Source organism: Juglans microcarpa x Juglans regia, chromosome 4D (genome assembly GCF_004785595.1).
Source record: "Juglans microcarpa x Juglans regia isolate MS1-56 chromosome 4D, Jm3101_v1.0, whole genome shotgun sequence".
NCBI classification, from domain to species: Eukaryota; Viridiplantae; Streptophyta; class Magnoliopsida; order Fagales; family Juglandaceae; genus Juglans; species Juglans microcarpa x Juglans regia.
Genome location: NC_054600.1, coordinates 14,550,032 through 14,566,974, shown reverse-complemented (window position 1 = coordinate 14,566,974; position 16,943 = coordinate 14,550,032). Strand labels below are relative to the sequence as shown.

Below are 16,943 nucleotides of genomic sequence, written 5' to 3'. Positions count from 1 at the left end.
AACAATTTGAGTGGAGGCTGAGACTTGACAGGCTGGTTTTTTATGTTCTTGACCCGCAGGTTGTGGAACGACTCAAAAGGCCATTTGAGGAGGTAGAGGTCAGGTCAGTGGTCAAGGGTATGGCGGGCGATAAATTTCACCATCAAAGAATGAGGCTTGGGTATACGGAATTTGAAATCTTTCAACCAAGTCTTGCTTGGCAAATGGTGATGGAGATATCACCAAGAACGGGAGGCCTTGTGGCGAACCGTCATTGCTTTGAAGCACGGGGAATCATGGAGAGGGTGGTGTTCTAATGAGGTGAGTGGGCCTCATGGAGTTGGGCTTTGGAAACATATTAGAAGAGGGTGGGACATTTATGCAGCACATACTTGCTTCAAAGTCGGCAACGGAGTGAAGGTAAAATCTTGGCATGACTTATGGTGCGGTGATCGGGCACTCAAGGATGTTTTTCCACAAGTTTATAGCTTAGCAAGAAGGAAAGAAGCATCAATAGCAGATTTAGTTATCTTTTCCAATGGCCCTCCCAATGGAACCTCACTTTCCATAAAGATGCACAAGATTGGGAGATGGATGACTTTTCGGCCTTTTTTGACCTTGTGTACTCCACTTGTGCGTCGGGGGAAGGTGAAGAGAAGATATATTGGCGTCCCTCTAAGAAGGGAATTTTTATGGCCCGCTCTTTCTATCCCGCTCTTTCTATCATTCCTTGAACATGCACAACTCAGTCCCGTTCCTATTGAAGAGCATTTGGAAGACAAAGGCAGCTTTTTTTGTATGGACAGCCTCCTTGGGGAAGATTCTTACCATAGATAACCTAAGAAAATGTGACATTATAGCTATGAATTGGTGTTACATGTGTAAGAAGAGCGGCAAGTCTGCTGACCATCTATTACTACATTGTGAGATTGCATGACCTTGTGGACCGAAGTCTTAGCACAATTGGGGTTAGCATGGGTGATGCCGGAAAGGGTATGTGATTTTTTAGCCTCTTGGAGAAGTATTAGGGGCAACTCTCAAATTGCATCCATACGGAAGATGTTACCTATTTGTCTATGGTGGTGCATTTGAAGGGAGCGGAACGCAAGATGCTTTAAAGATCAAGAGAGATCAAAGGAAGAGTTTAGAATTTTGTTTTTCAATACTTTACTCCATTGATTGATTGTAATTGATTTTCATGGCAGGTCTTTTCATGATTTCCTTGTATCTCTAAACTAGACATAAACTTGCTCATGTATATGTCTCGTATACTTGGGCAATTTTGTCTCTCTTTTGATCAATAAAAATTTGTTTACCGATCAAAAAAACAAAAATAACCCCTCCCTGTCTACACATATAACACCAACCCATAAAGAAGCGGTACAAATGAAGAAAGCTTCTCTTAGGGGCACCTTAAATCTTCAATATGTTCTTCAAAGGGAAGGAATTTGTATCTTGAATAGTTAGTGCTTGGTAATGAACTTCCCCTTCTTGGATGGAATCCAAAGAAGTTTGTCTACACCTCCACCCTTATTCTCATTGTTTACAATAAATTAAAAAAGAAATCTGTCAAGGCGTCAACTTTACAATCTTGGGACACTCTAAAAATCCACAAAAGCTTCACAGCACAATTATTTAATGAAGACATTGGGATAGAGTTCTAGGAGATGTAGGATATAAGTACAATTGTTCATGCTAGGGCTTGTGAAAGAACTATGAGAGGAGAAAAATTACTTCCTCTACCTCTCTACACTAACTTTTATACGTGTCTATACCAGTATTTGAAATACTTATCACAAGAATGTCCTATTCTCTAACATTTCCCCTCAAGTTAGAGAATATATGTCATGTATGCCCAAGCTGAAACAAAAAATTTCAAACCACGCAAACCAAAAGACTTAATGAACACATCTACGACTTGGTTCTTATAATTAATAAATGGTGCAATGATCTTCCTACTCAATATTAATACTGAATAAAATTAGAGTAACGTCAATATGCTTAGGTTCTCATAAACCATAAGATGAAACCGTATGAAGAGAAGTCTGATGGTCAAAAAAACAAAGCAAAGCCAAACCAAACCAGATTTTAAAGTGAATAAAAAATCCTTGAAGAAAAACTTGTGACCAATATGATTTACCATAACTGCTAACCATCGCCCTATACTCAACTTTAAGGGTGTGCATCGGGATCAAATTTTTTCCCAGTCCAGTTCGGAACCCAAAAATCTGGGTGAATCCAAGCGGTTATCAACCCAGATTGGACCCGAGCGGGTAAGTTAATATCTTACCCGCCCGAATCCGGTTACGGAACCAAGAATAACCGGGTATCCGTGACCAGGTTTGTTTAAAAAAAAAATTGTTTTATGTTACAAAACAATGTGGTTTTGTATTACTTCCCCAGCCCCAATATACTTCCTCCCACTTCCCCAACCCGACTCTCTCTCTCTCTCTCTCTCTCTCTCTCTCCCCACTTTGCAGTTTCCCTATCTCTCTATCAAAGTCTCAAGTCCCCAAAATAGCAAACCCTAGCAAAGCATCTCTCTCTATCAAGTCCCCGAAACCCTAGCATCGCTGCCATTGAGCGGTCGTCGTCCGTTAACATCATAGAAGCCCTAGCTTTTTCTCGCTACTATCGATACACCTCTCACTTTTTTTGAGTTTTGCATGTGAATGTCAGTTTGTATAGTAATTTTTTTATTTCTATGTTTAAAGTTTGATTATGAATGCTGGGTTTTGTATGTAAATGATGGGTGTATAGGGATTTTTGTATTTTTGGGTTTAGTTGTGACTCTGTATTTTCTGCTAAATGATTATGAGCCAAAAGGATCGAGATGGATATTGATAGGCTAAATGATTAGAAGTCTATTGCTATCGGGGGTTGTCGTTTTGGGATGCAGTAGTATGATAGATGTATATTGAAGAATTTAATAGAAACAGTAGTGTAATTAGTATTACTTTTAAAATATTTTTTTTAAATATTTCCAGGCAAAAAAAAAAATTGTTTTTAAAATATTTTTTTTCTGGGAAGTTGGAGAAGAACTTCTGGTCCTTGTGATTATCTTTCTGAATGTATTTCCATCTTTAAATGCATAAGTTTTGGGTTACTGGTGCAAGTTGTGTACTGTTATACCACGCCAGATTACGTTGTATTGGTTAGAAGTGTTGAAATATGTGCAATGTATTTACCATAAACCAACAATAAATTTTAACATGTACAATTTGTTGTCATACCACACCAGATTGGGTTACGTTGTATTGGTTGGAAGTTTTGGCTGATTGGTTTGGCTTGCTTGTTTCGTTTGTAGCTTGGTAGTTGTATATCCTCCCTTGAGAAGATGTCCCCCTTTTATCCTTGGGAGTTTGCCATCCACCGATCCATTGTTGTTGGCCAACAGCAATAAGGGATGTAGCAACATTATGCCTCTTACCACCTCCTTGGGCAGCCATGAAAAACCAATATACAATACACAACTTGCAAAATTTGCAAACAATACTTCTAGTTCTTTCAAAATTTGCAAAATTTGAGGAGCAAAACAATTCAGTATTTGGCTCGGAGGTGAATAGGTATTTGTCGGATGGGATTGAAACAAAATTGGATGGGTCTTTCTTTGTGCATGTAATCTCATTTTGCTTATATTTTGCTTTGACTATAGAGAAGAGTTCATGTTTGAGGAAGATAAAGTCCCAGAATTTCACTGACAGCTCTGTAAGTGAGTCTGGGCCAATTTTGAACATGAACTACTGATCAATTATAGCAAGTGATATTATTATATCTAAGAATATGCATGTGTCTTTCCCTTAGTGGTTTGTGGTGCTTTCTGACCAATCTTTGGTGCTATTGACATTGGGAAGTCTGAAGATGCTGGAAACATTTTATGAAGTGTTCATGTTGGTGATGCTGTAGGAGTTCTTGTATTGTAAATAATATTCATATATGCCCTTTATTTTCATGTTGTGTTGAACATATTCTTTCACATATATATGCAGATGTAGGCACGGGAATTTCCATATGGTGAACAATGACTACACTCATTGGGAAATGTATGCAATTGGAGGGAGTGCAGACCCTACTATTAATAGCCAAGGGAACAGATTTGCTGCACCAGATTACAGATTCAGCAAAGAGGAAAATTTCAAGCCCATTTGCCACAATAGGAAGGGTATCTCCGATCTGTTTTCCTCTGTTTCTGCATGAATGTGATGGGTCTTTCTTTATGCTTGTAATCTCATGTTGCTTATATTTTGTTATTAAATATTGCAGTTATGAATGTGATGGGATAAGTGGGAAATATCATTGCCTCTCGTAGTGATAGCTTTGGCGTTGCCGCGTCTCTATCATAATTTTTATTATTTGTTTGAGGTGGAGTTTGATGATCTCAATTGTTACATGTTGTTTTCATATATTTGTGAATTTTTTTTTATTGACCCAGATGAGAGCTTCAAACTTAATAAGTAGTTCTTAGAGAATTGGTCCTAATCAACATGCTTTTTTTCCTACTCACAGTTTCATGCTTATTGCTCTGATATGGAAATTTGACTTATCTCCCCTTCATGTCTAAAATTGAGGAAGATGCAAAGCCTCTTGGCTTTAATTTTTTTTTATATAAGTAACTCTTGGCTTTAATGTTCACAAGAGAAACTACAAGATAATAATTTTCACGTTAGACATTGAGTGAATTTCTTTTGGGTAAGTTTTTTTTTTTATAAGAGATAAACTTTATTGATGTGAATGAAATAGGCATGTACCATGTACACAGGAAGTATACAATAGAACTCCTAAATACATTCTAAGAGCGATGAACTACGGATAGAAATTCATGAATATCATCCCCATTTAATACAATAGCTGAAAACCAAAGCAATAAAGTATGTAGAAAAAAATTCTTCAGCTCCACCGTTGTTCGTTCCTTGTCTTCAAAACAGCGCGCATTCCTTTCCGTCCAAATACACCACATGATACACAATGGAATCATTCTCCAAACTGCTGCCACTTGAGGATTGCCCTGCAATGTTCTCCAACAAGCCATCAAATCCACCACCCTCATAGGCATTACCCAAGCCACACCAACCTTTCTAAAAGTCTCATCCCACAACCCCCTTGCTACATCACAATGTAGTAAAAGATGATCTATCGATTCCCCATTCTTTTTACACATGTAACACCAATCCAACATTACACATCCTCTCTTCCTCAAGTTGTCCGTGGTCAAGATCTTCCCAAGGGTGGCATTCCAAACAAAGAAAGCAACTCTAGAAGGTACACGAGACCTCCAAATGTTCTTCCAAGGAAAAGGGGTGCGATCCTGTGCAATCAAGAGTTTATAATACGCCTTTACTGTGCACTTCTTGTGATTCTAAATCCTCCATTTCAAACTGTTATGCTGTGTCATAGAAGTCCCCAAGGAGTGTAGCAAGCTGAAAAAGTCTGAAACCATAGATAATTCCCAATCATGAATATCCCTATTAAACAAAATATTCCACTGATGCGAACCATGAGCAGATAACCGCACATCCGCCACTGAAGCCTCCTTATTAATTGCAATACGATATAAAGCCGGAAACACCCTTTCCAGTGTCTGATCTCCACACCACATGTCCCGCCAAAAACTGATACGGTTGCCCTCCCCTGCGACAAAGCAAATATGATTTATGAAACTTGTCCACCCCTTCCTTATAAACTTTCATAGCCCCACTCCATACCCCCCTCTCACTTCATTGGAACACCAACCACCCCAAGCAACGTCATATCTAGCATCTATAGTTTCTTTCCACCGAGATCCCCCTTCCAAATGATATCTCCAAAGCCATTTCCCCAATAACGTTTTATTAAAAGTTCTCAAATTATATACACTCAACCCCCCATTCACAACTGGGGCACATACTGTCTTCCAATTAACCAAATGAAATTTCTTCTCCTCCCCTATGCCTCCCCATAAAAAAGCCTTGAAAAGTTTCTCAATCCTATTCGCCACCCCTGCAGGCATAGGAAAAAGAGAAAAAAAATAAGTGGGAAGGTTAGTGAGGGTGCTCTTGATAAGGGTGAGACGACCCCCTTTCGATAAATACACCATTTTCCATCCAGCCAACCTTTTCTCTATCTTCTCTACCACCCCATTCCATATTGCTCTACTCTTGAAAGTTGCGCCTAACGGAAGGCCCAAATATTTCATTGGGAAAGAGGACACACTACAATCCAGAAGTCTTGCTAGACTGCGTATATTAGGAACCACACCCACAGGGACCATCTCAGATTTGCCAAGATTGACCTTAAGTCCTGACACTGCTTCAAAGCAAAGTAATAATGCACGTAGAGTTTGGACCTGACTCCTATCCGCTTCACAGAAAATCAGAGTGTCATCTGCGAATAGGAGATGAGAAATGATACAATGGCTACCAGAGCCATTTCCAACCTGAAAACCAGATAAAAAACCCCCATCAACAGTAGCCTGCACCATCCTACTCAACGCCTCCATAACTATAACAAAAAGAAGAGGAGATAACGGATACCCCTGCCGCAAACCCCTCGAACTATCAAAAAAACCAGCATGAGTGCAATTAACTAGCACAGAAAACCGAGCCGATGAAATACAATGACGCATCCAAGAAATCCACCTATCTCCAAAACCACACCTCTTGAGCAAATACAAAAGGAATTCCCAGTTCACATGATCATAGGCCTTCTCCATGTCTAACTTACAAAGAATACCTGGACTTCCCTCCCACAATCAGGCATCTAGACTCTCATTTGCAATGAGCACCGAATCAAGTATCTGTCTCCCTCGAATAAAAGCATTCTGAGGCTTGGAAATAATATTTTCCAACACTGGACTAAGCCGGTTAGCAAGAACTTTTGATATAATCTTATAGACACTACTAACCAAACTTATTGGACGAAAATCCTCAATACACGAAGCCCCATGTTTCTTGGGAATGAGCGCAATAAAAGTCGCGTTAAGTGATTTCTCAAACTTTTTAAAAGCGTGAAATTCACTGAACACCTGCGTGACATCACCTTTCACCACATCCCAACAAGTTTGGAAGAAACCCAATGAGAAACCATCCAGACCCGGCGCTTTGTCCTTAGCCATACTAGAGATGACCTTGAAAATCTCATCTTCATCGAAAGGTCTCTCCAACACACTCACAAGTTGCGGATCAATTGCCTCAAACGATAAATCATCAAGTTTCGGCCTCCAAGATACCGATTCAGTGAGAAGTGTCTCATAATATTGTGCAATATGACTTTCTAGTTCAGTGGGAGAGGATAGCACCTGAGTACTTAAATGAAGCGACTCAATCACATTGTTACGTCGATGAGAATTAGCCACTTTGTGAAAAAACTTCGTACACCTTTCACCCTCTTTGAACCAAAGGGCTCTGGATTTTTGACACCATGATGTCTCCTCTGCCAACAAAACCCTTTCCAACTCTGACACAACCATGGCTTTCCTCAATAACTCCTCCTCAGAGGCCCCTCCCAATGATTCCTTACCCTCTAGCTCCTGCAATTCCTCCAACAAAGTGGACTTTTGATTGTCAGTGTGCCCAAATACTTCCAAGTTCCACTTCTTCAGGTCTTGTTTTAGAGCCTTCAGCTTACCTGCAAGAATGAAACTCGGAGTGCCACTAAACTGGTACGATGCCCACCAAGTATTCACCAACTCTACAAACTCGTTCACTTTAAGCCACATATTCTCAAACTTGAAATACCGGCGACCCCCGTGAATGCCCCCACAATCTAAGAGAATGGGAAAATGGTCTGAACTGACTCGAGCTAACCTTTTCTGACTTACTTCTAGATAATGAGCTTCCCATAACGGCGAGACAAGGAATCTATCCAATTTCGACCAAACATGGCCGTTAGACCATGTGTACTCACCACCCACCAAGGGAAGGTCCATAAGGTCCAAATCAAAGATGAACTCAGAGAATTCCGACATGGCTAAAGTGTGCCGATGATGTCCCGGTCGTTCACTAGGATAACGAGTAATGTTAAAATCACCCCCCATACACCACAGCACATCCCATAAAGAGTAAATTCCCACCAACTCCACCCACAACCTTCGCCTATCTCTATCCATATTGGGACCATAGAACCCTGCAAAAGCCCAAACCCACCCATCGCTCACATTTTTGAATAACACCGAAACCGAAAACTCCCCAACACACTCCTCAATTGCCTCAACCACTCTTTTATCCCACATTAATAACACACCACCTGATGCTCCCTGAGAGGCCAAATAGGACCAACCCACATACGAACATCCCCATATACTACGCACCAATCTTCTATCAATAAAACCCAACTTTGTTTCTTGCAAACATATCACATCACCCTTCCACGATCTCAATAAAGCTTTGATACGAAGACATTTATTACTATCATTGAGACCCCGTACATTCCACAATACAATCTTAGGCTTCATTAAAACTTAACTTTCCCCTCCCTTTCGGTCTAACCCTTCCGCTACTCCCATCCTTAACTTCATAATTGATGGAGCATGTTAAACGTTTAAGTTCCCTGACTTGTTTTGTAGCTGATTTCGATCTACTAGCTTCAATAGCCACAAGAAGGGCCATAAATTGCTCCTCATTTTGTAACTCCTCTACCTTTTTAAAAATCCAATTCAATGAAACACTCCAATATTCAGAACTGGGAGGAAGTATACATAGAGGAGTAAGAGCCCCCTCCTCACTAACACAATTATTGGGATTCAAAATCAGTTCCGAGCCACCCAAGCTAATAGGTTCACCACTTAAGGCCATATTTTTACAAGGACTGCCATCCCCAGAAATTATCCCACCAACAACACTCAACTCCATTGGTGTGGATCCAAGCAGATACTCAGACTACACCTGCACAGCCTCACCCGAAGATGATATTCCATTTTCCATCGCTACTGATTGCACTTGCACAGCCTCAGGACCTTCGACCACCACACATGGCTCAGAGAGCCCATTCTCCACCATCATCCCTAGAAACGAAGAAGCAGAATCGTTTCTCAAACTCTCCAACACTAACGGCTCCCCCGAAATCTCCCCCTCCTCTAAATCCTCCCGTCGGAACACCTTTACTGGCTCACCTGAGTGGTCGACAGAGTTCGTCGACAATTTCTGTGCTGGAAGAGTTGCCGGTGAGATGCATATCGGCGCCACAGCCTGGTCCGAAATCTTTGACCTGGAAACTTGCCCCGAGACCTCGATTGCCACTGCCCTCCATACTTGCTTTGGGCCTGAGGCCTGACCTGTACCATGGCCCAACACTAGACCTGTAGAACCAAGCCCATCCTTACGGCCCATGAAGTCCTTCAGCTCTGCCTTGCCTTTAATGCATCGTTTTAAGTAACTAATTTCGTCTAACACGATGCCCACCTTCGCCTCTAAGCCAACTAACGTCCTCCATATACTTTCCTCATTTAACCCCAACAGTCTACTGTCTTCTCCACCATACCTCTGCACGTCCTCGACACTGTTATCGCCTGGCACCACGTCTCTCACAGCACGCGGTTCAGCACCTCACTGTACGATCTAGCAACTCCTGCCCACGACGATGAAGCACCTCCCACTCCTCTGTTCTTCTTTCCAAACTCTGCCTGGGTCGAAACAGCAGATGCAGAAAGCTCCATTAAAGAATCTCCAAAGTTCCTTCATCCTTCCCCCTTCCTCCCTTCTGGAATCACAAGCAAACCTCTCCTCTTGTCGCGACCAAATTCTGAAAGGGATATGAAACTGCCATGGAGATTACGTCCCTTCCTCACTTTTAACACAGTTTCACCTTTTCTACGAGTTCTCAAAAACTCATGAGAGTCCAGTGTTTATGCGCCTTCCTTCACCATAGAACCCAGCCAGCCCAGTGTTTCAACATCTATTGAAATGTATTTCACCACATGGCGACTACTTTCTATAATCCTCCACCACCTTGCGTTCTCCTTTCTGAACTCAAAAAGCTTATGGTCAATGAACACCTCATTACACAACCCCATCTAAACCAGCCCACAAACAATACAACCCTAATGACTTAGTGAAACACTAATCCCTCAAGGAGAAAAAGTCATTAACGAATCACTACAAACAGTAAGGAAAAAGCCACAACGAAAACTGAAACTGTACGGAGAGAAAACCAAGGTTTCTCAAGTGTTCTGATGCCATTCACTGGATTTTGGAAACCTGATTTCACTTAATCAAAAAAGGCCTGAGAAATTATAGATGCTTTTCAACTAAAGAAGATAAAGTCATAAGTCTGGAGTGGTGGGTCTCCTAGCATGTTGGAAAGGACAGTTTGGTGGTCATCAATGTGCATTATTGTGGAAAATGGTAAGTTCATATTGATTGGATTTGCTTTGTTTGAAGCATTTGGTGTCCAAGTTATTTCATTCTGAACTATAAGTTCTACGTTTAGAAATTCCTATGTGCACATGTTTCTTAATTTCCAACAATTCCAAATGAAGTTACAAGGTGACAAAACTGGAAGGAATGGCCACCTTGTTGTTGCAACAATGACATGATACTTTGGATGATAAAGGGTGGAGCTATGAACTTGATGAAGGTAGTGGTGCAATTACAGGTAGATAATATATTGAATCATTTTGGTTGTCTATGCAATTTGAATTGCCCTTTTTGTATATTGTATAATCTGAGGATGTGACTTTCTTTTCTTTGTTTAATCTTTGAAGATCCTGACATGAAAATCATTGAAGAACAGCAAGTATTGTATATGTGCAAAAAGTTATGAAGTCAACAACATGAAGAAGAAGAAGAAGAAGAAAAACAGAGAATGATTTTATATGTCTGTAAAATTGTTTGTTTTTTAAGTTTTAATCTTTACACTTTTACTTTTTTAGAATTTTTTTTTTTAGATTTTAGGTCTTTTTTTTTTTTTTTTTTTTTAGGTATCTGTTTTTAGATTTTTTTTTAGAGTTTTTAGTATCTTTTTTTTATACTGTTTTTAGAATTTTTTATTATATTTTTTAGGTATATGTTCATACTTATTTTAGCACTTTCATTGTGTCATTTTTCTTCTCGTTAAAATTTTGCTGTGTATTAAATATTGCAGAAAAAAATTAAAAATAAAAATAAAAAGTTCAAACCGAATACCTGGTTACAACCCGAGTATCCGGGTAACCAGTTTTGCTTGGAATCTAAAACGGATACCCACCCGGGTTTGAATCGGTTTTACCTAGGCGAGTATCTGCCCGGTTTTAAAAATTCGGATGCGGATCCGGATATTCCTTGGTATCCGGATGCACAGCCCTACTCAACTTCTACATGATTGTGAAATCATTGTGTGTTTCTTACTTTCCATGTAACAAAAGCACCTCCAAAAGATATTACATTATCATGTAATAGATCTTCAATCTAAGGAAGAGTCTATTTGGTTAGTATCAATAAAGTCTTCCAATCTAAGGTACCCATAAAAAGCAATTAATAAAGGTAAAAAACACACCCACTAAGATAAGTCAATAGCCTTCAATCTTTCTTTTTCGCTTACTTTTTTCAGAGATTATTGGTGGGTGTCGATATTCTGTGCTACGAATCATTTGTATCTAAAACTGCTTACAATTTATACACATGGGCAAGGTGAAAAAGTGCAGACCTGATCTAGACCACATTCAATACCAACAAGTTAGAAGCTAAACCCAGAATGGCCATAAAACATTTTACAAACAGGCTTGCTCGATACCAAGTCTGTTTACAAGAAAAACCCCGCGGGCCATATAGTGTACAAAAAATAAAAAGATGCACAAAAACCTTTAACTTGAGCACACAAACAGGTGAAATGTGTGATGAGAAACCAATATTTAAAAAGCGTCACCTGCACACTTAGCAGACAATTGAAATGAAAAGTGGTTGCCATCCGCCCAGCTGCTTCCATTTCATAGGAAATTTCCAAGGCATTTGAATGATCCCCAACTTTACAGTCTTCCTCAATTAGAAGATCATAAATTTCGTCAGTAGCCCTCAGCCCACCTTTGGCTCCCTTCAAAAACACTTTGTTCGCATCTTCCAAGTGCTTCTTCCTAACAAGCTCCTCTGCACAAAAGAAGCACTTGATCAATGACTAAAGTTCAACTAAATAGACATAAATAAGCAAAACAAGATTGTATTTTGTACCAACAAGAACTAGCCAAGCCTGGCGAATATCGTAGTTTAATTTCTCCATTGCTGAGAGGATTTCTTGGCCTCTAGCGGCATGACCTTGAGAACCAAACAATCGAATCAATGCGACAAATGTTTCATGCAATGGACGAAGGCCTGCACTCAACTCCCTCCTCAAGGATTGCATCTGCAACCAAGTAAGAACAAATTCAGTCTTCAATATTCATGATCGTGCAAAATACACAAGAATACCATTTTTTTACATGATTTAGTGGTGCCAGCAATGATAATGTTGTTATTGAATTTGTCTTCTTCAACAGGAACACAACAAGAATAATCACACAGATAATGATGAAAATAAGAAGCTGCCATGGAGACTACAGAAATTTAACTATAACTTTGCTAGAAACAGACGTAGCCACTCATATCATGCATATCAAACAGCTCCACAGTCCGATGCAGAGAGCACACACAATTAGAAGCTACACACTAGACTTTATCCCAACACATGTTGCCTCGATGTCAGGTTATAACAAGCTGTAGTAAATTATAAAGTAATGCCATAGTTGGCCCCACTGCTTGTCATTAATAAGTCACGGTTATTAACATCAGGAGTATTGCAATGTAAATCCACATGGGTGATGCAGTTTATCTACCCCTCACATTGCAATCGATTCGTAAACGATTAGTCTATTCTCAAGCTGGGTTAAATAGTAAAATTTGATTTGTAAGATTCAAATTTTAAAATTTATTTTCTAAATCAAGTTATGTTATATAAGGACTATTATATGTACCACACGGTACACCAACCTGAATAGAATTTTTCTATTCATTATTATCATTATAATAAAGAAAACAATAACCAAAAAAGAAATGTAGTTTGAACTGATGGCATACGGCGCCTTGGTGGTCGGCGTTGAGAGCGTGAGAGACAATCAAGCCGTGGAAGGAGCGCGGGCCGGGGTTGAGGCCAGCGGCAATCATGTCATAGATGACATGGGAGACACCGAGAGAGTCACGGTTCCTGGCGCGCTCCATTAGCTCCTCCATGAAGGAGAAGCGAAGACTCTTTTCCGCCGCTGATGGGACGGAGGATGAAGAATCGTTGTCCTTGGAATGCTGCTTCCTCCTCCTAGTTTTGGTTCGCTTTTCGGGAGAGGAGACTGCGGAAGAGCGAACGACGACGAGAACGCGTCGTGGGATAGGGGGAGAGATGAGGGGTGGGGGTTTGAAGGGGAGTGCAGCCCCAGTATGGATCAGGAAAAGGGAGGACATTGATGAGCAGTCGGATAAGAGGTCTCAGGAATTGCAGTAGAGGGACAGAGTGAGGTTTAACTGGGAGACTGCTGGGGGTGGGGTTTTTTAATAACACGTGTCTTGACTTCCCGTGTTCGATAAACAAAAGAAAATGCTTGGTATCCAAAAGTAAAATATTAACAGAAAGCACGCCCCGTACATAGCCAACGGTAAGCATCGAGCAAAGATCGTTGGGGTATAGTAATTACAGTTTATCAATCCAAACAATAATTTACTTAAAATAATGTTAGAGCTCCCGCCGGGCTCCCGCTAAAGCTCTAACATAGATTTTTATGTATTTTTTTAAAGTTATTTTTTATATAAATTTTTTTAATAATTTTAAATATTTTTAAAAAATAAAAAAAGTATACAATATGATTAAAAAATATTTTCTTAATCACGAAATAAAATAAATAATATTAAATAATAATTTTTATTTTACTTCATGATTAAAGAAGTATTTTTTAATGATTTTTTTTTACTTTTTAATTAAGGAAGTGTTTTTAATAATGTTCTAAATTTATTTTATTTTTAAAAAATATTAAAAAAATCTATATAAAAAATAATTTTAAAAAAACACATGAAAATATATAAAAACACATGTTATAGCTCTAACGGGAGCCCCCCGCGGGAGCTGTAGCATTGTCCTTTACTTAATAACCACTTCTTACATATACAATAATACAATAAAAATTATAAAAAAAAAAATTAACATTCAAAACTAAATCAGTTCGGATGAGGCACAGAAATTTCGCTCTCTGTAAGAATATTTAAGCCTTTTGCAATATTATTTTGGGCATGTTTAGGAAATGAAATGTGATAAGAAATCTATGAATAGTAAAATATTGGGTTTTGAGAAATGAGAGAGAATAAATTTAATAAAAATATTATAATAAAATATTATTAAAATATATTATTTTTAATATAATCATTGTTTTAAAATTTAAAAAAGTAATATTGTTTCTTGTATTTTATTTAGAAGTTTGGAAAAGTTATAATAATTATGTGATGATTAGATGAAAATTTTGAAGGTTTGAAATCGAAAAGTAAATGTGTTTAAGTGATGTTTGGGAAAAAAATTATGAAAATTCTTGAAATGAGATGAGAAGAGAATATCTCAATTTCAAAACAAGCCCTTAGTTTAGGCACATGCTGTGAAAGTCTTTCAGAAAATGAAGATTTGACAAATAATCTACCTATTATGGAAGACGAAACTTTTGAGGATTGGATGAGTGAGGATTCTATTGTTATGTGATGATTGTAGAATAGAATGGACCTCACATTACCACCATGGTTGAATTTTGTGATTCTTCTATAAAAGATGTGAAAACCTATTGTTGCATCCTTTTCGGTTTGGTTCGATTTTACAATGATGAATCGGTTTTGAGCTTTTTGTTGGGTTGCTTCCTTCCTCCAATGTTGCATTAACCGGTTAGGTAATGTTGCACTTGCGGTTAATTTCTCCTTATCTTGGATTAGTATTGTTCATCCGGGTTTCAATCTAGGAACTTGGGTATATTCGGATCGAAACCCAGGTTTCAAAACTGAATCGATACCCGCATTGAAACCAATTTTTAAAAACCCAAAACCCAGGTTCTTGGTTGCACCCGATTTTTTTTTTCTTTTAATCAAATCCTACATGTTATGAATATTTTTCATGAAAAATTTGATGCAGCATTCAAACTATATTTATTTAATTTTTTAAATCAATGCCTACATGTTTCTTGACCATCAATTAAAAGCCACATGGAGAAGTGAGTAAAAAAAAAAACCATAAAATGGACAATTCATTGGACATAATATAGATTTTTCTTTTGAGTTTCTATCTATTTAGTTGCTAGAAAAGAATAAAAAATAAATAAACATCAAAACATTCAAACCGGACAAAAAAAAAAAAAGTACCTTGTACCTGGGTTTTTCTATGCAGGTACTGGCCCGGATTTGTTCCAGGCTTTAACTGGAACCCGGTTATTGGACCGGGCCAAGAAAAAATCGGGTCCGAATAAACAGGCCTATCTTGGATCATTGACTTTGGTGGTAAAAAACATATATATATATATATGATATATCATCTCTTTTTTCTAATTTGATACATATTGAACACTAATTTGTTTTAACTGATGGCTCTTCTTGGCCTATTGTTTGAAAAAATTTATTTCTCTTACCATTCGCTCCCTATGTTTTAGGTTTTACCTTTAATTTGCTCCGCTCGCTATGTTTTAGGTTTTACCTCTAATTTGCTTTCTATTACCTGGTTTGGTAAACTATATCATTTCATCTCTTATAATCATTATAATTTTTCTAAACTCCCACACAAAATATAATAAATAATTCAATTTTTTTAAATTTCAAATTAAAAATTATATTCTAATAATATTTTATTCAACTTTCAATTAATCTTAATAGTGTAAAATCCATTTTCCCGCACCTCTTGTATCTTTTATCAGATAAGACCATAACATGTCAATTTTGATGATTTATCTTATTCATGAGAATTATAAATTTTAATTGACATATTGATATACGTTGAGTATATTGAGCTGAAGCACAGTAAAATCTTTAAAAAAAATATTATCAATTGAATAATAAATTCATTATTACTAACAGCAGTAATGGATTTCTAATCTTGAAAAAATTCGGAACTCAAATGTGTTCTTAGATAAATATGTTTCTACATTAGAGGTGAAAAACCGACCTATCGGTTCGGTTTTGAGCAAAAACTGAAACCGATCGATAGGTGTTATTTGGTGGGACAAACCGGCCGAAACCGACCGTGTAAGGGGTAAAACTGACTGGTTCGGTTACCGGCCGGTTCACAGTCAGTTTAACGGTTTGGGTCACACTTTTTGGGCTGGTTTGGACTATTCTTTTTAGGTCATTTTAAAAATCCAATTCAACCTCCTTTTGGGCTCAATTTATTATTCAATATCATCTACATTTTAGACATTTTTTTACAGATTTTTTAAAATTCATTTTATATATTCAATTTCTTTTAAATTTTAATGTCATGTATACTATTAGTAACTAATAACTACTACATATATACTACTTATAATGTATAATCTTATTATCTTATATACCAATCACTAGATAAATAAAAATAAATAAATAAAACTCCACTGGATGTTTAATACACATGACAAACAAAACCAAATTGTCTTAAGTAAGTAAGAAACAAATAACAATTGTTCTCGAATAAAATTTCACAAATCTTCATTTTTCAAGATTCCAAATAAATTCCCAATGTAGTCTTTAACTTTCAGTCATCAACAGTTGTGATGAACGATGTTCCTAACTCTATATAGAAAAAATCAAATAATCAATATTAATAATTAGGATAATAAAAAAATTAAATTAAATTAAATTATAAAAGTAAATGAATATGAAAATTGAATAAGACACATTACCAGATTCTACTACAAAACTCTCAACATTATCTATGGAGTCTCAAATATCAATTGGTGTTACGGATGTCGCAACCAATTCTGAGTACAAATAAGTGTCTTAACAGTTCTCTCGGAACCAATGAACTCCGAAAAGGATTAAGTGCTGGACCTCTTGTACTAAATG

At 37.7% G+C, this 16,943-nt stretch overlaps 1 protein-coding gene across 1 annotated transcript in view; it reads right to left on the bottom strand.

The window, feature by feature from the left end:
- LOC121259641 overlaps nucleotides 1-13,451 on the bottom strand; it is a 64,574-nt gene extending 51,123 nt beyond the window's left edge. The window contains exons 1-3 of the mRNA XM_041161291.1: nucleotides 12,975-13,451; nucleotides 12,093-12,264; nucleotides 11,794-12,011 (exon numbers count right to left, since the gene is read on the bottom strand). Of these exons, the coding sequence (XP_041017225.1) occupies nucleotides 11,794-12,011; nucleotides 12,093-12,264; nucleotides 12,975-13,352 (768 nt within the window). The 5' untranslated portion in view covers nucleotides 13,353-13,451. The remainder of the gene's footprint in view (nucleotides 1-11,793; nucleotides 12,012-12,092; nucleotides 12,265-12,974) is intronic.
- Nucleotides 13,452-16,943: the final 3,492 nt, after the last annotated feature.